At 35.6% G+C, this 21226-nt stretch overlaps 1 protein-coding gene across 9 annotated transcripts in view; it reads right to left on the reverse strand.

The window, feature by feature from the left end:
- CSPP1 (centrosome and spindle pole associated protein 1) overlaps positions 1 to 21226 on the reverse strand; it is a 64233-nt gene that overhangs the window by 6561 nt on the left and 36446 nt on the right. For 6 of the 9 annotated variants that reach the window (XM_018079593.2, XM_018079639.2, XM_018079599.2 and 3 more), the window contains 12 exons: positions 20763 to 20910; positions 18596 to 18748; positions 16251 to 16363; positions 14976 to 15125; positions 13570 to 13716; positions 12690 to 12794; positions 11527 to 11593; positions 9990 to 10110; positions 9182 to 9324; positions 8483 to 8623; positions 3117 to 3157; positions 1949 to 2012 (listed from right to left, as the gene is read on the reverse strand). In XM_018079593.2, coding sequence (XP_017935082.2) covers positions 1949 to 2012; positions 3117 to 3157; positions 8483 to 8623; positions 9182 to 9324; positions 9990 to 10110; positions 11527 to 11593; positions 12690 to 12794; positions 13570 to 13716; positions 14976 to 15125; positions 16251 to 16363; positions 18596 to 18748; positions 20763 to 20910 — 1393 coding nt within the window. The remainder of the gene's footprint in view (positions 1 to 1948; positions 2013 to 3116; positions 3158 to 8482; positions 8624 to 9181; positions 9325 to 9989; positions 10111 to 11526; positions 11594 to 12689; positions 12795 to 13569; positions 13717 to 14975; positions 15126 to 16250; positions 16364 to 18595; positions 18749 to 20762; positions 20911 to 21226) is intronic. The other 3 variants (XM_025895730.1, XM_018079631.2, XM_018079615.2) reach the window with 2 other exon arrangements.

Consider the following 21226-nt stretch of genomic DNA (forward strand, 5'->3'; position numbering starts at 1 on the left):
TAACTGCCTCAAATTTCTGAGCCCTGGGAGATAAATTCATTTGTAATACTGACATAATAGATGTCAAAATTGAGTTGGATTTTAAACCCATGTAAAAAAAAAAAAAAACCCAATGAAAACAAAGGGTAGTGTTACTCTCCTCTTAGGAAATGAAAAACATTGTTAAAATATACCCCAGGTATTTCACAAAAGACCCTCAGACAACATGAGCAGCACAATTCACAGAGAAGGCAGCCCACAGATAATGGTAGTCAGGGGTGGAAGTCACCAGATTCACATTCAGAATTTTAATTTGTAAAGCCCAAATAATGCAAAGGATAACACAGTTTTAGTTAGTGCCTGCAGCTCAGTATCAGAGAACATGGTTTTCACCACGGTCCTAAACGATCTGGGAATAAAAGGGAAAAGAAAGGGGGGAATATATATCATAGGTTAACTCCATCACCTCACTGAGCTGCAAGTACCAGTTGGAAGGGGAGAAAAAAGAAAAGGGTGAGAGGACTATAAAAATCATGAACCTTGTGAAAGTGGTGAACTAAACCAAGAGCACCTCATTACACAGGTGGTACATTCAGAGCAGATGAAAGGAGACAGTGTGGATGTTTATCCACACAATACTGCTAACGGTAAACAATTAGCAGGATTCAAAAATGCTCATTCCCATTCATGAAAGACAACCTATTAAAGACCCAGCTTTGCAAGACTTATTAAATGCAATCACAGAGCATTTGACTTAGGATATTTGGCCACATTCTAGACTGATGGGCTCTCCTAAAGCATCCTTTCCCCATTTGGGCTGTACTATTCCTAAGGTGAAAAAGAAGGCATTGCAGACTACAGAGAGTACCAAATGCATTGAACAAGGCTGAAAGCCTTGTCCTGTGCCCCTCCCAAGGCCAGGATCTATCCTCTACTCCAGAACTTGCATGTTAACAGAATAAGCTTGAATACATTTCAAACGAAAAATTCTGCTTTTAACCAAAGCCAGAGATAATAATCATCAGTTTATCATCTATTTTCATTAAAAAGCAGAACTCAACTGCATCTTCCCTACAGCAAAGAATAAAAACCTTGTAAAATGAATGAAGGAAATTTCAAGATACTGTAATGCCTGCTAAAGGAAAATAATGTGTAGAGGCCTGAGTTGATTGGGGTTTTCTAGCCTTATTATTTCTAGTGAATGGAAATAAAACAGCACTTATACATACATGCAGACAAAGGTTGAATAAGGAGATGTAAGAGAATGAGGCAGTCCTTTATACAAAAATCTTAAAACTAAAAGTCATCTACTTCAGATGATGAAAAAGTAACAATATTTACAAGTATGATGTTTCAAGTGAAATGAAATAATATGTGAACAGCAGAAAAGTGATTAATTTAGAAAGAATCACTATTATACCCATATAATCATACTTAAAATTGAGCATGCTTGTAAATCAAAAGAATAACCATGAAAATAAGTGCTAAGACTCTTGTATTTCACTGTGGACAGCTTGCAGTTGTAAGCTGTGATTGCCAATAAAGTATTTTATTTGCCGCAGAACAACAGAAGAGCATTGTATATTCTACCGCTGTAATACATTTGCTGAACAAATATTAGCTTTTCCTTATCCAAAGCTGGGAAGATGTCAAAAGAAGCTCCTAGACAAGACTAGCATCCCAGACAAGGCACAAAGAGCAGAGAAAGATGTTTTCTCGTAAAAGGATGTAAAGTGGTATAAGGCAGCATCATTAATTTTAGGGGTGATCTACACAAATTTATTGCAGTACAATTTCGTAAATATTTGCATTTTAATTTGGAGGCATAATTTTCTAATACTTTAAACCAACCACCATACCTGTAACCACTGTAACTTTTAAACAGTAATAATCATTTTAGAGACACAGCATTGGATTAAATAATATGTTTGTACACTCACAAAATGGTTAAGGAGAGGTATAAACTCACCGATAAAAGCGCTATCCGATTCCAACAGTGAATTCTTCAAGAATTCATTAGATTCATTCCTGAACTACAAAAGTGAAACAGAAGAAATGGAAATTCAGAGGCCTCAATATATTTCTGGAGCCAAATTATAATTAATGTAAATTAATTGCCAAACTTCTACAAAGTAAAGAGCAGCTCTACAGCATTATATTCCACTATACTTTAGGTTTCTACAAACCCAATACACTTTTAAATAACTCATATTCCCTTTAAGCATTAGGGTCTTTATTTTACTTTTCTGTAGTAATCCCATTTGCTGAAATTGCCCACACATGGCAGCTGTTTTGGTGATTTGTGCAACACAGACATGTCTATCGAGAAATAGATCCCTCTTTCTCTGTCTGAGTTTCAGAACAGCCAGTCCTGGAGGGGAGCTTTGCACTTTAGGTTTGTATGAAGTATTGATCAAATGAAGAATGATTCCTTATGTTTCGCTTATCCCACCACATACAAGCTTTGACATTAAAGCATTAAAATAACAAATTTCTTCATCGTAATAGCAAGCCCTAAGACCAACACTCCTAGTTCACTCCATAGATGCAACCATTTGTTACAGAAATTCTACTGTGGAATAATTTATGTTGAAAACCAAAGCAGTAGAAACTATCAGAGGAAACAGAACAATAGAAAACGAATCTTTTACTGCAAAGCATTGCTCTGAATGAGAATTTCAGTCAATAAATTACAACTATAAAGTGCATTAAGATGATTACTTTTTTAAACAAAAAACTGTTCCATTTTTGCATTTAGTTACAGTATTATCCTCAAGGCTAATGTCTTTGCTCTTGCACAGTCTCCTATTTTGCATGGTTTCACATTACCATGAAACACAATTGAACTCTGTTATCCTTTAGTTTGGCCGAAGCAGCAACTGAACATTGTATGCATATAAAATACACACCAATGAATATAAAAGGAAGGGAGTTAAAGAATCAGGCTCTCTCTACACACAAACATAAGTAACTTGTATGTCAAGTTTAAAGAGGCTGTTACTCATTGTGTGGACAAGCAAGAGAAGTAAGTAAGCTTGCTGCATTGTTATTTAATTCTCTTCTCCAAATCAGTGAAAGACACAATATTTTTCCCACTTGAAAAAAGCAATAAAATACAAATCCTGTTTTATTCTTACCAGTCCCATGGTTTGTGGGTAGCTGTCAGAAGCAGAGTCATCTTGATCAACAAAGGCAACATAGACAAGAGACAAAATGACAGTGTTGACATAAAGACAGTTAATACCAAAACACACTAAAAGTTTTATCACTATACAATTACAAAAATGAAGACCAATATGTATTACACCTTTAAATTTACATACATTGTAATGAATGAACAAATTTTCAAAACATTTGAATGCAACGGTTATTCCGGTTTCCTTACGTAAATTTAAGCAGAATCAGAGAAATCAAACAGAAGTCTGTAGTGTATTGTTTCTGAAAATGTTGAGCATGTGCAAGCCCCTAAGGCTGGATTCAGTCACATTCATTTCACACCAGAATCATACTATTCACAACTAATATAAATCAACTGGTTTCCATCTTACTCAAAACCTTACTTGTTATCCAGAAAAAGGAAGCATAATTATTTCTGTGGCTACTGAAAACCATTTTTTAAAAGATTATAATCATATTTCACTAAATGCTAGAACAGCACTAAATTGTGTTGAATTCTGAAAAAGTTCCCTATACCGCAACAGTCAGAACTACCTCTGAGGTATGTTTACAATAATGTTCTAAACACCTGTTATAGAAAGGTCATGTCCAAGTACTGACCTAATAACGTAAAAAACCCATCAATTTGTGGGAAAGCAGCACAGTTTAAACGATCAAAGCAACACATGGAGGCACAAAAGTTTGCTGCATGAATACTTAGTTTCTCTCTCTTCTCCCTTATGTTTCAGTTTTTGATACCTTAAGATCTTTATTGTTTGAATTACTGCATCTTCAACAAAATCCAGCCATGCAGCTAGAGAAAAATGGGGGTTTTGTCCAGTGTTCTGCACACTGCTGAATCCTAATGCAAATGGAATGTGGTACTCATAAAACCCAACAGGTTAAGTACTGCAGATGAAAAGGCATTTTGACAGAAATCTATTTTCCAAAGTGTAGCAAATAACTCCAAGTTGATGGCCTTCTTATTATAATGAAGATTATCCTCCCTTTCCTAGCATACATATTCTGGTTTTCTTGCCAGCATCTTCACATACTAAATTTTATGTGTCACATTTTTTTTCTTACAGGAAACACATTTGTAAATTTAAAAAAAAAATCAGAAGTTAATGGTATTCAGCATAACAGCAATTGCTAGTGCTAAACTGCAGTTCTTTAAACTCCATCTGAACTTCCCAGCTAGGACACAAAAGATCCCAAAAATGGAAAGAAATCTCTCTATCATTTTTTGTTTAAACTAGATATGAACCAAGTAGAAATACAAAACAAATCTGCATCAAATTTCAAAAATTAGAGAGTCAAAAATGAATTATTTCTTCCAAAATTAGGGATCACCCAAGCCATATAATTCCTGTCCCTAATTTGGTTTTTGCCATTATTTTTAGCAGTCTATCACAGGTTAGACTGCAAGTCAGGAGTCTCACTTATATGCAGTGAAGCTAAATATTACACTGCTTGGTAGTTAAGATTCATGGATACTCCAAAAATATTTACTCTATATTCCAGACATCTGCTTGCCAGGAATGTTTGTATAACTAAACGGTTGTACTTATATCAACAGAACTCAAGACTAATGATCTTCTCCCCTAGGTGGGACACCTCAACAATCAAATTGACTAGCAAGGAGGATGATGTGTCACAATCAACTCTGTTAACAAAATCATTTCTCTTGCCTTCTGTCAGGGTGTAATAACGAGAGCAGGGACTGCAGAAAGCCCCAGGAGTGAATGCACACTCAGCATGCTGAGCACACCACTCTTGCAGCTTTCAAGAGTGGTTGAACTAGACAGAGATCACTACAGAGGAAAGTACTTGTCTAAGGATAAAAACTTCAGTTCTGGAGAGCACAGAGAATCACCTTGAAATTTAATGTATCATTAAATTGTATCATTAGGTCATTGTCAATTGTATCATTGTATCATTAGGTCATTGTAAAAATGGCCTAATGCATGCTGGAAATGCAAAGAAGCAAAACTGAAGTTACTTTTCTTATTTAGTTTAAGTTTTCAAATAAAACATTTAATAGTGTTTTATTAATGTTTAAAATTATTTTAATTTTTATTTTAATTTTAAAATTATTTATTATTTTCTATTTTATTATTTTTTAATACGATAGTCTTTGGGGTTTGCATCTCTGTCTAGCAAACTTATTCAGTGTGTAGCTGAGCTTCTGTCCAGCATCAAAAACCAGAGCACATGGGCTATCAGTCCATTCCCAATATAATATTCCAGTCATGCAGAGCCCAGCACTGCAGTGCAACAACATCAAAACTGCTTCTCTGCCTTTCCCTCCTATCCCTTGAAATAACAATTGTCCAGAAATCTGCAAAAAACTGTCTTATTTATAGGGATACATCTAGCATTTAAAACTGAGGACATTTAAAATCACTAGTTTTTCAGGTTATAGTCCCACTAATAGTCCACATATTTCTCCTTTACGTAAAGACAGTGGAAACTGTATAAAAAGCATGTAAGGTAAAGAACACTTACACAGTGTGGGAAAACAGGTACACCACTACAGCCCATAACACAAAAGTACAAAATTACATACTGCTCTAATTCATCTTTCTTTCTGCCTTAAATCAGACAATAAAACCACTCATCTATTTTCAGTGAGGGGATGATGAACTTTCCTCTGACGAAAATATATCATAAACAGAGAAATACATAGCAACTAATTCTCCTGCTCAGTGCTCAGTGACAGACTATAAAGTTAAATGAAGTTGTAAAGTGATGGGAGAGAGAGAGAGAGGGAGAGAAAGCTGTTTCAAGGATCCTCTAGAAGCATTGGTAGGAAATCATTAAAAAAATAAGCTGCTTGTCTAGCAACTAATCCAAGTTGTCCAAGGAAAGGCCTCTTCAGGTTGTCATCATGTAAGCCTGCATTATCCATTTAGCATTAGCAGGTGTCTAAACTGACTGCACGCCCTCGAAATTAATGAAAATGGCAAATTTGCTTTCTAGATTACAGAGGTTCCTCTTCAGACAACATTAAATGAAACCTTTTTCTGACTGGACTATTAAAAAATATTCTAATGGTGGAAAATCAGAACCGCGCCCCAGAGAAATCTCAGCTGAAGCTAGTGAACTATTTTTTATCATTTTCAGTCAATCTCACAGAGGGGAAGACTGAAGACAACCCTATACACTCCACTTAGACATTAAATTATATTCACAACCATGTAATTAACACAGAAAATGGTACAGATATGCTTATTTGCAACTGTGATGTTCTATTATCCAAAAGCAATATTGGACACATTTGCTTGAACACCAGCACATCTGTCCAAGACAGAACAGGAATCATCTTTAATGCTCAAGAGGAGCTGAACTGAACACCCTGCAAGTGCCTGTCACCCTTCACACCCTGGTAACCAATTTTGTTGATCTTACTCACATATAGGTCTAGTAACAGCTAACAGGAACAAGCCTCAGAGCACATCCAGGGACCAGAAAAGGCACTTCATTTTTTTTAAAGCAGTATGGAAAGGTATCACTATTTTCCTTCCATATGTGTTTGTGTTGTTTGGTTTTTTTAATGTCCAACTTTCACCTCATCTCTAAGGCTAAAAAAGTCTAAGGAGCAGTCATAGGGGTGACTGAGGCAAGGCGAGGACAGCAGGCACTGTGAGAAGATGCCACGGATGACTCTGTGCCAGGCACAGCTAGTGTCATAACAGACCTGCAGCTAAGCCCATCAGTCAAGCTTGTGGTGCCTCTGAAAACATATCTAAGAAAGAGTAAAGCAAAGCATGTCAGTTAGGAGTGAGGACAAACACACGAAAAGCAAGACATGAAGGTTGGAGAAGAAGGAGGGGGAGGAGATTCTCCAGGTGCCAGAGCAGATTCCCCTGCAGGTCCTGAAGAGACCATGGTGGAGCAGATGGAAAGGTGCAAGAAGACAGAGGCAGAAGAGAGAAACCACTGTGTACTGACCATATTTCCCCCCTGCCTCAGCCTGACACCACTCATTGCATCATCGAAGGGACTGAACATAACCTGTGGTGGTACCAAGGAAGGGGAGCAGGGGCACAGGGTGAAGCTCGGTATGGGGAAGGGGGCAGAAAAGATGTGGGTTTGATGTTTGTCTTTTTGTTTCCTGCTACTCAAAGTCAGTAATTAAATATTTAAGTTTAGAGTAATTAAGTTAATTTTCCCCAAGTCAGGTCTGCTTTGCCCACAACAGTAGTTGGTAATCAACCTTCCCATCTATGGTTTGGCCAACAAGCTTTATTCTTCCTGTTTCCCCTAGTACCTCACCAAGGGGCAGGAGTGAGGGGATGTAAGCAGGAGGGCAGCTGGGTGGGAGTTTGGCTGCTAGCAAAGGCTAAGCCACCACAGAAATAAACTTACTCTCTCTTTGAAAATTTAGCTAGGCCAGTCTGAATTACAGAGGCAAACAGTTTTCTGAGAAATTTGTATCTTGCACTCAAAACTGAGTTCATTTGTATGGTTTGGGAAGGCTGAAGCAACTCTCATTATATTTTTAAATATCCAAAATAACTGGAGATATTGGTCTTTCATGACCGTTTGTAAAAGGTATCTAAATGAACCTTACATTTGGAATTATGTGGAGCATGCAAAAAAGGGGCATTACATTTACATTTCGCTCTTTCTGCAATATGCAGTTAAAATATTTTACCATGTTAGGATATTAATATTTTACTATCTTAGGAACGTCTCCATTATGCAATACAAGCAACATTTTCCTTCTGCAGACTCAAAGTATTTAAGATATCTCACATGTAGTTTCTAAAGCAAAGCCTTTTTATGACTACAGGTTGCCGAAACTTTGAAATACTCAAACCAAGATTATGGAAGTAAAAGAAATTTAATCCATTAAAATCCATTAAAAGATATGCCATCTGCATTTTAATCAATTCACAGCTCAAAGCCATCTACTTTCTCAGTGGGAACTCAAGAATTGCTTCAAGGAACTTATCTGCTAACACTTTTATCATAGATCAGCTGAAGAGTTACCCTGCTCTGTATTTTTCTTTAAAAAACAGTAACAAAATTACTTCTCTCTTGCATTTTTCTGAAGTATGAGGCACTAGCTAAATTACTTTTATCAGAGAACCAAAGAGAAACAGTTGCAGTAATTAAACCCAAAACCAAATATAAAACCACAGAAACTCCCACAAACACTCAATTTCTTTATGCTTACATTATTATAGAATTTCAGCATTCTGGTGTTTTACTGTTTCGTTCTGCAGTGTTGACAGTGAACTCGGAAGAAGTAAAACTAGACGTCATGGTTTTTAATTCTTATCAAATTCAAAACACAATTTCAATGATTTTTGTTGATCTCAGACCATTCATTCCCTACCTTCTGTTTCTCTCCTCATTCTTATTCTGTCAAGTTTCTTCTGCTGCTCCCTCAACAGTGCCTGCTGTTGAATCTCTAGAGTCTGGTCATCTTTTGGAGGATCAGGATACATGTGCCTCAAGCCAATACGCGATTCAGAATCTATAGCAAAGATATGAAATTTACTTTTTTTTTCCCTATACCAACATTTCTGAAAAGCATTTTTGAAGAAATAGCTACAGATACAGAATCATAAAAAAATCACATTAAAAATAATGGCAACAGTGTCCAAGAGGATGAGCCACTTCACAATAACTTCACAATTTTTCTATATTAAAAATATATTTTTTCTGGTAAAGGAGAAACAAAAAGTTAGAGAGAATCATAATTTGTTCGTGGGTAAAAAAATCTAATTCAGTCTACTTTCAGTAACAGCGTAATATCAAATGCACAGGAAGTGCATCAAGGACTAGAAGACAGGTGGGTGCTCCGAGTGAAAACACAGCATTAGGATGCTGTGAATTCCATGTACTTGTAGGAATGACCACACAGAGATACATACATATACAGAAGGCCATCCACTGAGTGTGTTGTATGAGCAGTAGCTGTGAAGAGCCTGATTTTTATTTTTGCCTTTAAATACTGGATGGAATGGAAGATGGAGGAAAAGAACAGATGTTTCACTACCCGTCTTCATCAGTAACAGGAGGAGCTACCTGCCTTTGTATTTAAGTTCATTAAATTCCCAGATATTCTGTATATTGACAGGATCTTGTGCCTCCTTTGATGAAGGTCGCCTTACTGGGGCCTGCAGGCGAAGCCTGGCCTTCTCAAATATATCCTTTGGATTCTTGTCTCTCCTCCTGCATGAAAAGTTTGTAAAACAAGCAGAGTGTAATATTAATGAGTTGGATGGAAATATAATACTGATAAAATTTGGATCTTTTATCCTTAATAAATCTATCTAAACAGGAAAATAAGTTTGAAAGTTGTTATAAAAAGGGATAACCTACTTAAAATTTAAAAAAAATCCCTCATACTTTATGGAATAGGACTAAGACTGATGATCAGGTGAGTCTTTTCCAACTAACTGGTATAATTAACTAATCCATTTTGGAAACAAACCAAATTTATTAAATAAAGAGGGTATGATTTTTCAAGAATAAAGTAAGTACTTTCACAGCAGTATGGCATTCAAAAACATACTCAACAGCAGTAGTACTGCATTTTACAGGCATAAATTATGCCCTAGGAAAAGAAGTAATGAGATAAAATTCCACCTTACACATCCTCTTTCTGAGGCAGAGCATTGCAACCTCCAATCTTACCAGTATAGCCATTCTGACAATAAACTTTAGCAAGATTCTTGGAAAAAAACCATACACATAAGAAAAAAATAAAGATAATTTTATATACAAGTTCTATCTTTATATCTTCATTTCACTCATGTATACTGGCCAACTAATACACAGAAGCTCTAAGTTCCTATGCAAAATCTAACTTTTAAAACTGAAGATGAAATTCTTACCGTGTAATTGGTACATCATCATCAGTGGCCATATTTAGCAACTGTTCCTGCAGCCGCCTTTCTTCACTACGAAGCTGTTTCCTCATCTCTGATAATTCATTTATCACGTTCTTTCTTTCCTCTGGAATTTAGCACAAATAATTTAAAAATAAAGAGTGTCAGAGCCACTTTTCTGTCTACTTCATAAACATAAGGTAAAAAAAAGAGAAAGCAGAGATAATGAAATGTTAATTGAAACAAAGACTGTACAACCACAAGGATTGCAGCATTTCATATACTAGAAATTAGATTAGAGCTTGTATTTTGAGACAACACAAGGACCAGATTCCCTGAATAGCAGAAAGCATCCAAAAGTCACTGCAAATGTTTTGCTATATTTAAAAAAGGAAAAGCTATGAAATAGCAGCAAGAGGGCATTGCCAGAAAAAAGTCTTACTTTGAAATAAGCAAACCTACGCATTCCTCAGAGGTCCAGAGGCAGATGACAGGAATTGAGGTGGTATCTGCAAGCACACAACCTCATTTCTGTTTCCTGTCTCAAAAGTGGGATATCTGTCTGTCCAGTGCAGACTGTCTTAAGTGGTCAACTTCTAACTTCAATTTTTAGTATGTGCTTATGCTGACTTTTTAGACCTACTTCGGGTCTAAGCTGGTTTTTTGTGGTCACGACAGCATTCCTCCACAAGTTAAACCAGTTTAATAAATTCCTCATTTTCCAAATAACATGCTTAGTAATTTGATATTTTACTGACTTTTAGACTGTGTCCAGAACCTAGCAGGGAAGCAAGTTTTACTAGTTTAAATCCTCAAACACGAGACTTAATTCATATGTCTTCATTTCTCTCGTGACAGACAGTCTGAGTCAACCAATTTCCAATGGCCGGATTAAGAACCACTCTCCCATTTAGTGGAAAAGCCACAACAGGACAGCATTTACTGCTACATTCCATATGTTGTTTCTTATATAAAGAATATTTCTTATATTTCTTGTAAAAAAGAGTCAGAAGAAAAATTACTGCTTTCCACCCATATATTGCCAAGATAACTAGCATATAAAAAGCAAAGGAGATCCTCCCAGCACAGCTGAATTTTAAAACCACCAATGAAAGCTAAGAGGAACAAGCAGAGGATTAGGCAGATTACCAAATATAAGCAGAATTTAAGAGTTACAACTGCAATTGTTGGTTTAATCCATTACTCAGCCAGTGCAAAACTCTCCCATTTTGCAATATTCTGGTCACAGTGGTAACGACTGTTCTGACTGAGAGATCCAGCACTTCCTGTGAAGACTATTCCATTATCAGAGTTTTTACAAAAAAACTTTTCCTGATGAAGATACATAATAAATGTATTTCTATTTTGCATTAAAACTTCAGACATATCATACTAATACACTGATATTATTAAGACAGAGAAAACATCCACATATAAATGCAAACCTTAAAAGACTACTTCTTTGCAGGAAAGAAAGGGAACTGTAACTGAGAACAATTTTACTGTAACAGAAAGTGAGTTTGCAATAAAGACAGATACCCACCTAATGAACGCAACTGATTTCTTCTAGCAGGGACAGGTGGAGAAGGAACTCTTGGCTGTGCAGGATCCTAGTGATCATAATGAATACGAAACGTTAATATGTAAAAGAAAGAAAATACAGTACATTTTACTTCCTTATTTTACATCAATTTACATTAACAATTGGAAGACAGAATAATAACCTTACAGGTTGTTAATGCCTAAGGTTTTTTAAATCTTATCTTTAAATGTATAATCCAAATTCCTATATTTGGATAGCATTTACAGTCACTATAAACTTATATATTACTGTAATGCACTACTCAGAGATCTAGACAAACCTATACCAAGTACTGCTAAGACAGAACTAAACAGACCTTCCTCCACAGCATTCTTCACGTTTAGGGAAAGCAATGGTTTTAATAAGGTTTAAAGTCTAACATAAAATATTCTCTGAAACTGCACTATAAAGTATTTAGTGGAGTTCATATGGACAGTTTGAAAAAAAAAAAACCAAAAAACACTTTCTCAGTAAAAAGACAGAAGTGTAAACTAAGATTCAAGTATCATGACCAATTATTTAATCTACTCTTTACAGGAGAAATTTATTTAAAAAAACAAAAAAATATTGTCCCAGGGAAGATTGTCAAATGAAAGAAATGAGAGGTCTCAGGACCACTCCTGTAACTCATTTTTGATGCAGAGAAGATGGAAAGCATATTAGGAGTTATAATCTTCTTGTACCTTCAAAAACATAAAGATGAAACAATAATGTCTGTAGCTACAAATCAACACTAAACTTCATGCTTGAGCTAAGTTCTTCTCTGAGTGAACAGGATGAGCTGCTACATAATATGTAATCTTTCTTATCCTAAATCTTGAGATCATTAGACCCTTGGTAAGGGTCTGGACAGTGTCTGTCCTGTCCAAAATGAGGTGCTCATACCTACAGAATATGCATATGCAGAAAAAAAAATTCAAACAACACATGGTCAAAAAATTTCTTCAACACTTGGAATCAAATTTAACTTTAAATTTTAGAGCTGCAAGACTGACCAATGTAAAGACTGTCTCCAGTTATCTGCAGCATTCCAGTAATAACTAGCAACCATTAAAAACCTGGTAGGATTTCATACACTGTATGGTCTTAAATAAACCAGTAAAAGTTTGCTACAATAATCGTACTTGTGAATAGTAAGATATACGGCTCTCAGCAGAGGGAATCCTTTCTTCTTTTCTTACTGATTTGTTCTGAAGAGTGGGAATGATGGGAGAAGATTGCCGTGAAAACTGCAAGGAGGAAAGTAAGGCTGAAACTATGTTCCTATAGCTTCTGAATAAAGTATTATTTTGGACAGGAAGAGTTTTGTTAGTATTTTTCATTTGACAGTAAAATGCTTTTAAATGCATAAAATTATTGAAAAAATTATTTAATATGATTTTGTTTTCACCTGTAGCAGTTTTAATCCTTTTTTTTTCTATGCTCTAGGGACTTTTTCATTTATGTTTAAGTTGCAAATCTTTTTTCCTCTAGACACTTCTATTATATCTGTCCACTTTAGAGAATTGACAGAAATTTTGTAAAAATTTTATAAGACAGTTTTATAATTTACTTCAATTTTGTCCATCAAAATTCTATGTGATGGACTTTTTACACCACCTAGGTCAAAGAAAAATAATGAGATTATCAATAACACCATCGTTCAAGACGAACAGTCCTACTCTGTATAACTAATTTTATTTGTATTTGCACCTCTGCTAATGCAGATCACAGTACTTCGCTGCAGATATAAAAATCAACTATAGAGTGCACCTTGCTCTTATTAATCTTGTTTTTACTATTTCTTAATGCAAATTTGATCAGCAAGATAAGTGTCCACTGTGGTATATCTGATTTTTCAATCAGCTGTTCTGCTTGTTCATTAAGTATACTGCAGATTGATAAAGTGAGAAGGGAACAACACTGAAGGCAGAGGTCTAAGAAATCATGTGATTTCTTTAAAATCCAGTTATTTCTAAAAGTTAGAAAGAAGTATTTGTATCTTAGAAAGTCACTGAAGCATACCATCTTCTTTTCCTCTTCCATCTTTTCTTTCTCAAAATATTGTCTAAGCTGTTCCTCTTGCTTTTCTTCTTTTTCTTTTCTTTTTTTTTCTGCCTCTTTTTTCCTTTCTTCATCCAATCGAATTATTTCTTTATTTTTCAATCTTCGCTGTAACATAAACGTTATTAGTACATAAAAAAAAGACTCAAAATTACTGAAATTTTGTTTCGGTTTTCTTTGGAAAGTTAAAATTACACATCAAAGAATCTAGTATGAAATGAAAAGCATATTTCATTAGGCTGACTTCAAACATTCAAACTAAAAAAGTATCTCATGCAAATAGTAAACATCCACAGTCCTGGCTTTGCTCACATCATTTAACAGAATTCCTAATAATTTCTATAAACATCAGTTTGTGACCCCAGATCTGCCATGAGCTAAGGCTAAACTGCAGGAGTCATTTCCAAAAACTCAGATTCAAACAAAACATACTGTAAATATGCACCACTCAATCACAAGCCCACAGAGAAAATTATCATTCAATCTCAATTTTAGTCCTGTGTTTGCGAATAGTGATGATACCAGTAAGCTTCCCACTCTATACTAGACCAGCTCTAGTATTCCGAAGACTCATCCAACTAACTTGCTCATACTAAGGAAGGAGAATTTAGAATATAAGCTAAGTGTTCTCTCCTAGAAAACTTGAAGTCCTACATCCTGAACCGATCTTTCATAATCCCGCAGGCTACTGAAATATTCCTCCATCTCTGATGGCCCTGCATCCTTTTCCTACAATTATTTATGATATTCAAAATCATGAAAATGTATTCACTTTTTCGAACCTGGTAAATAAAACTTTACGTTTTAATTAAATCCATGGGGATTGATTTGGATTTGAATTTACCTCCATGAAAAGCATTCATTAGATTTGGTTGGCATTCTTCCAAAACAAGTAGTATTCTTATCTCAAAGATATCTCTTTACCAATTCAAAAGAAAGCTTTACAAAACCTTCCTGTATAGCTACATTTGTAATACAAATAATTCCATGAGAGCTAGATTTAAGATGCTAATAAAAAAAGCCAAAAACTGGGCTGTTTTTTTTAATTCACCAATTTGACAAAGCTTTTTATTGGTCTTATCACCAAATTCCTTTAGAAAGAAGAGCACAACTGTCAATTATAAAACCATGTAATTTTTCTTAGAAGCATTAACAGCACTTCAAGGTCATAGTACATGATAAAGAGTGAGAAGAATGTGCTAGTTAATGCTGACAACCATCCACTTCTCCTCTGGCTAATGTAGACCCATTTACAAGCAAGGACCAATTCACAGGACAATGCTTAGTTTACCTTCTTAGTCTAGATGACAAATATTGCAGAGGGTTAGTTTAGGATGTAAAAAAGTCAAAGGATCAAAATACTACACCTCCTCGTCTTTCTTCCTTTTCTCTTCTTGTTCATCTTCATATGCTTTTTGAATTCTCATCCTCTGTTCCGCTAGTCGTTTTTCCTCTTTTTCTTCTTCCATTCTAAGTTTTTCTCGTTCTGCTTCTTCCCTACGTCTCTTTTCTTCAATCTGGAAAATAAAACAAAGAAGTATTTAACTGTCAATAGTCAGCAATAATCTGATAAACAACATTTACCATCATTTACCAACATTTACCTTTTGCAGTAACTACTTGCACAATCAAAAGTTTTATGGCACAACCGAAAGAATATCAGGGCCTGTTTTACATTTCAGTTTCAGAACTCCTTTAAAATGACATTCTATTTTACTATTTCTTTTAGTAAATATTTACTATTTCTTTTTGGCCACTATTTACAGAACCATCCTCCAGTAAGAAAACTACTTATAAATGCTACTAATAAACCCAGGGTATTTCCTAACACTTCCTCTACTCCAGATGTGCTGGAATAACACTTTTCTTCACTAATTAAATAATGGAAGATGGGAAACCAAACCAAAAAATACATGGCAATTCTTTTTCCTTTCCACAATTATAGTATTTTTAGACCCAGTGCTGACTTACTAAAGCTAAAGGTCTGCCCTTTAGTCTTTCTGGCAGTCCCATACATGGAGAAAAAAAAACCTTTTATCTTTTCAAGAGATCCACATCAAACTACTGTATGACTTTAGTACTCTTTTAAATTACATAGGATTTCCTCAATGTTGATATTTAATAACAATGATATTTAATTCCTGTGGCATAAGATTAAATGTGAAGTATTACGGACAGAAGACAGAAGCTGGTAGAAGAACAGTTGGGCTTTATATACACATCAATAAATAACTACACTGTGACTGTCTCACTGATCACCATTTCATTTTGATGAGCGTGCATCATGTAAACTTCCAAAGGCAAAGATCTTTGTTTCTTTAGGTATTTATGTGCGCAAACCTGTACAGTAAGCACAGTTTGAGAACTCAATACTGTATTTGAAGAGCTGTACTTAGAAAAAAAAAAAGATAGAACCTGGATTATAGAAGCCAACTAATAAGAAATGCTTATAAAAGTGATGCTATTATGCAAGCCAAAATCTGAGAAACTTGATAGTACATAGCTCTTACTACACCTCTTGTGTACAGAATTGGGTATGATTGGGTAAGTAGGGTCTTTGGTCAGCAGTGATGATTTGCTCCAACTGCAAACCCTCTTTCTAAAGTTCATTTAATCAGATGATATCTGGTGTGCACATTCACCTGTAGACGAAGAAAGTTCTTGTATGACTCCTGTCGCTTCAGATACCGTGGAGATGGTGGTTCACCAAACACATTACCTCGAGCAAAAGGAGAGGCCTGTGCAAATGTAAAACCTAAGGGAGGGGGAAAATTACAGACAAAAATCAAAGCAAATTTAAGACAGCAAGTCAGAGTGAAGAAGGGAGAATCTAAGACACTTGTTTCAAAAGGTATCTTATGACAGCCATAATTCAATACTATAACTGGGATTAAAAGTTATTACATTGCCTGCCTACAATATTGCCAGGTTTTAGCTGCTTAATTAATAATATCAAAGTGAGTTGGTTTTTTTTTACTAAATAACACCTACAAAAATCATATATTTTTGTCTGATCTGCAGTTTAGTATCTAAAAATATTACCTGCAAGTTAATTAGAATAGCAAATACTTTACACCTCATAACTTCACTGCTTGCAATTACTCTTAGAATATATAGTTCTGTTCCTTAGGTTTATTCACTAGTTAAAAACAGAGCATCCTAATAGAACAAATGTTTAGGCAAAATAGCAAAGGATGCTACAAAAAACAAAGCCCCAGACTGGTAAATGAAATTCTAAGCAGTCAGAAAACTGAATTCTGGAAGTATAAGGTGCCTTCTGTACTGTGAAGCAGGAAGTGTCAGGCCTCCTTTAGCCCTGAGTTATGAACACGTCATAATCATACAGTCCCAAAAGCTCTAGATAGGAGGATTAATTCAGATACCACACAGAGCAGATTTTGCAGAACAGAATCCCCACAGGAAATAGAGGAGAAAGAGAGGAAGTAAAGGAAAAGTAGAGTAAGTTGTGTTAACTTGCCAGCTCATACAGCATGTTTTTCACTCATATCATGCCTTCTCTGAAGGAGTGTGCCTCAAAGACGTGCAAGAGTAACAGCTCCACTGAGCTCAGACAAACATTACATTTCCCTATATGGTGATGTACCATCCAAGTCAGATGAAAGCAGAAATAACACATACACGTATTCCCATAGGAATGCATATGCTTACTACTACAGCCTAGCCTTAGGAGCATGTGCTTGCATACCAAGGAGTACACTTTGAGGTGTTATTCTTCCTTACATGGAAGCAGTGTTTGAATCTTTCCAAAATGTAACTAAATTTACATGTAGCTCTTTCAGGATGGAGTTACTTCCCATAGATATGTTCCATGCAAAAAAGCAGAATAAATTTTATATACCATTTAGAAGGCATGGATACAAGACAGACACAAGTTACTATGGAAAGTATCAAGGAAAACACTTGCTGTGTACCAGTTACTGTCCTTCAAGTTCTTCTTTTAGTGGGTTGGTGTACAAAAAGCCTCTGCAAATGCAATCAACCAAACCCACCAAAACATATATAACGTCACTTCACTGCCTGGTTGATCAAATTCAAGGTGCAAGACTATAAAGTTCCCATCACTGATGTGCACCACCACCTGATTTCAAAGTAAGTGGTCTAACCAGGGGGCTCTTCACTGTTTTACGTTATTACTTTATCGGCCTTGCCTGTTTCATTCCCACTAAATGATTAAATATACAGCCTGTAAGAGATAAAGAATAAGAGGTGGGACAGAAGGAACAAAAGTTAGTAGTAAGGACACTGAGTTGCAATCACGCAAAGTAGATCTATGCCCCAAATACCATGTAACTCTTTATACAGCAGTGCAACAGTTCAGACAGGAGAAAGAAAAGTAGCATCTAAGTTGACTTAAGATCATCACCGATCCTGGCACTTGCCCAAACTAGGGACAGATCTGGAGTACCACAGTGTTCTCATTTAGATGTCTCACAAAATGTAAGATGTATTTGTTTTTAAACATGAAAAAAACATAAAATCTCTATAACTTGGAGGCAATGCACAGGGCTGCATATGGACCTAATTTACCTATAACTTTTTAGAACTTGTTAAGCTCATTACTGTGCCAATTTCACCTTAAATCTCTAATATACACCTGAAGACCTTCCATCTCCTTTTATTTTGTATTCTCACCTACTATACAGCTGTATTTTACTATGTCATTTAAGAATTTAAAAAGTATGTATGAGGATTTGATTAGATAACACTGAACCTGGAAAACTAACATACCGATCCTGACTCGTCAGTGCTAAAACACTGATTAGTTACCACTACTGACAAGACAGGAGAAAATACATTTTAAGGGCACGCAGTGACAGCAATGAAGAAGTTTGGGAAAGAAGCATGACACTGATTTTGCACACAGAGAGCATTAACACTATCACAGGACTACTAAAAAGGGGTAAAGAACTAGAGAATTTTGATCACTAAGACTTATGGATAATTAGAGCTGTAATATAGTATAAACCTGCTATTTTATTTGTAGATGCTTCTGTGTTCTCAGGTCTTGAGGAGGCCAAACTTAGGTCAACAGCTACAAGAGCCCTTTTATCTTCATATAGTCTTGCCTCTGGATTATGATATGCATCTTCATTTTGCTTGTGCATGATATTCAAGTCCGCTAAAGGAAAGGGGAAATAACTGTTTATAGTATTTTATTCTCATAAAAAGCACGTTCATCCCAGATTCTCAAAAATACAGGGGTTTTTGATCGAATTCCACTTTTCCTGAGCATATCAGCTATGGGAACAGAAGATTCAGGCAAAGACAAGAATATAGAGGCTAAAGGTGAAATACTTAGGTACTATTAATATATAATATATATAATGTACATATATTACATATAATTAATATATAATTAGGTGCTATTAATTAGCTGATTAGAAGATTTATTTTGTTGCTTTTCTTCTGTCAGGAATGATTCTTCACAACAAACCTCCCGTTTTCCCACCCCAAAATGCTATTAAATGAAAAGATAAAGAGCTCAAAGACAAAAGTGACTGACGAGTGTATGTTGACAAGCACATATTTAGAAACCACCCCTTCTTCTATCTCCTTAAAGTTGTAAAATACTTCTGAGTTTAGTGTTGGTATTTAAGTACTGAATCTCTATTTCATTACTATTAGGAGTGATAAGTGCACTCAAGCATTGAAGTGTATTTCGGTTTTCATGTCTTCAGTAATAATCCAGATGCAAATTTCTACATGTAAGCAAAGCAACATTATCCAGCATTTGCACCAAAATTTACATGGTGCCTTATCAAAGATGTTAATTTCAACTGGTTTTGAAGTGTTACCATACTATACCTAGAAGGCTCATTTTAAAACAAAAAAAGTACTGCACAGTTTTCAGATTACCTTTTGAAATAGCATTTCTGATAATTATGTAATCATAATGATAATTACGTAGTCATTTAAGCACATGGATTCCAGGAACTTCAAATTACATTCCTCTCTGTAAAGCAGCCTTTGCATATATCAGAATCTCAAAAGCTATTTACAGACATTTTTAAGAGGATAAAAAGACAAGTCACACTGCATAAAAAAAGAGACATGGCAGAAAGCATGTGATGTTTCACGACATTTGACTCATAGCTTATCCATCATGCTGCCAAGCTATGGTGGGAAAAGAACTTTACATATGTAATCCAGGAAAAACAGGGTAAGAAGCTTCTTTCTCTCAGTTCCTCATTTACAGATAAAATTCTCAGCAGAGCTCAGGCTAGTGTGAGACCTCTACATTTCCACTCTCACCACTGTTAAAGCATAGAGAAAGAAGTCAAACACTTAAATGCAGCGTCTAAAGTCAGGCAGTATTAACACCTCTATCTGCTCTGGTAATAAATGCAAGCTTGGATCCTTAATGCAAGCTTCTGAACTTGTAATTTGGCTACAAAATCTTTAAAAAAGCATTTAAACTTCACCTGCTACCCTCAAACTACACTATTAATTTTGCCATATGTTGCTCAGGTGTCATATAACTGAAACTAACTACTTATCCAGTAAATGTTCCATAATTTACTGGAGGGGTGGATGAACAACTTGCCTGGATCACAGCTATTTCCCAGCTCGGTACTCCCATCTTGTATAAAAGAGCATTTGGAAAAAACTAAGCCTTAAAAAACATTACTGTGGACTGCTCTTTATATAGCCACTTACCAACAGTGTTACTTGTGGAAATTTAAATATTCCACTTAGCTTTGTATATTCATATAAAACATGCTTCCATTTTCCATGTCAAAAGTAGAGATTTCTAACCCTAGAAATTACTTTTAAAAAGAAAAAACAATTTAAAACTTGTCCCTGGACACGTTTAAATAAAAGTCTTCACAAGAGAGCATATTCTAACAGCTTGTTTTCCTCCTTCTTTCTCCCTTTACAACTGCATGTCTTCACTTCTAGTTGACATATCCTGCGTTGCCCATTGTGTTCAAATTGCTCTTCAAATGCCTCTACAGAAATCAAAATAATTACTGAAATATTCCTAGAGTGCACCTCCTCGAACAAGTAAGTCTATTTGTCAATAAAGGGCTACTAGTGTTACTAAACAAGGGATAATGTAGCTGAATAGAGCCTTTAGGAGAGCAAGAAAACATCAATCTTGAAAAGACAACACATAATTTTGGCAAACATACTTATCAGATTTCCTTTTGCATCTCTGAGAGGAGCACCACCACCACCTCTTCCCCAGGGGTTGTAATTCCTCATTTCTGCTTCTAACTTGGCTTCATAGCGCTCCTTCTCCTCTCGCTCCTGCCTGCGCCGCTCTTCTCTCTCTCTTATCTAAAAACAAACCAAACAAAGTCAGTTCCATAAAAATATCACATTAGGTATAATTTTAATAAAAAGTTAACGGTGCCAACTGAATGCTCTCATTACCTATTTCCCTCATCTATATCAAGCAGATCCAAACATTTCACTGTCTATGCTGCAGACAGTGCATTGAATACTGTTGTGAAAACGTGCACGGTCAGTTGTGCATAATCAGAGAAACACACAGATACACATTATAAGACTCCCAAGTTCCAGAAATGTTCACATCTGACACTTGCTCTATATCCAAAGTTCCATTTCTCTGCATCTTTGATACAGATGTTTA

This window comes from Manacus vitellinus, unplaced genomic scaffold (genome assembly GCF_001715985.3).
Source record: "Manacus vitellinus isolate BGI_N305 unplaced genomic scaffold, ASM171598v3 scaffold_1_pilon, whole genome shotgun sequence".
Lineage (NCBI taxonomy): Eukaryota > Metazoa > Chordata > Aves > Passeriformes > Pipridae > Manacus > Manacus vitellinus.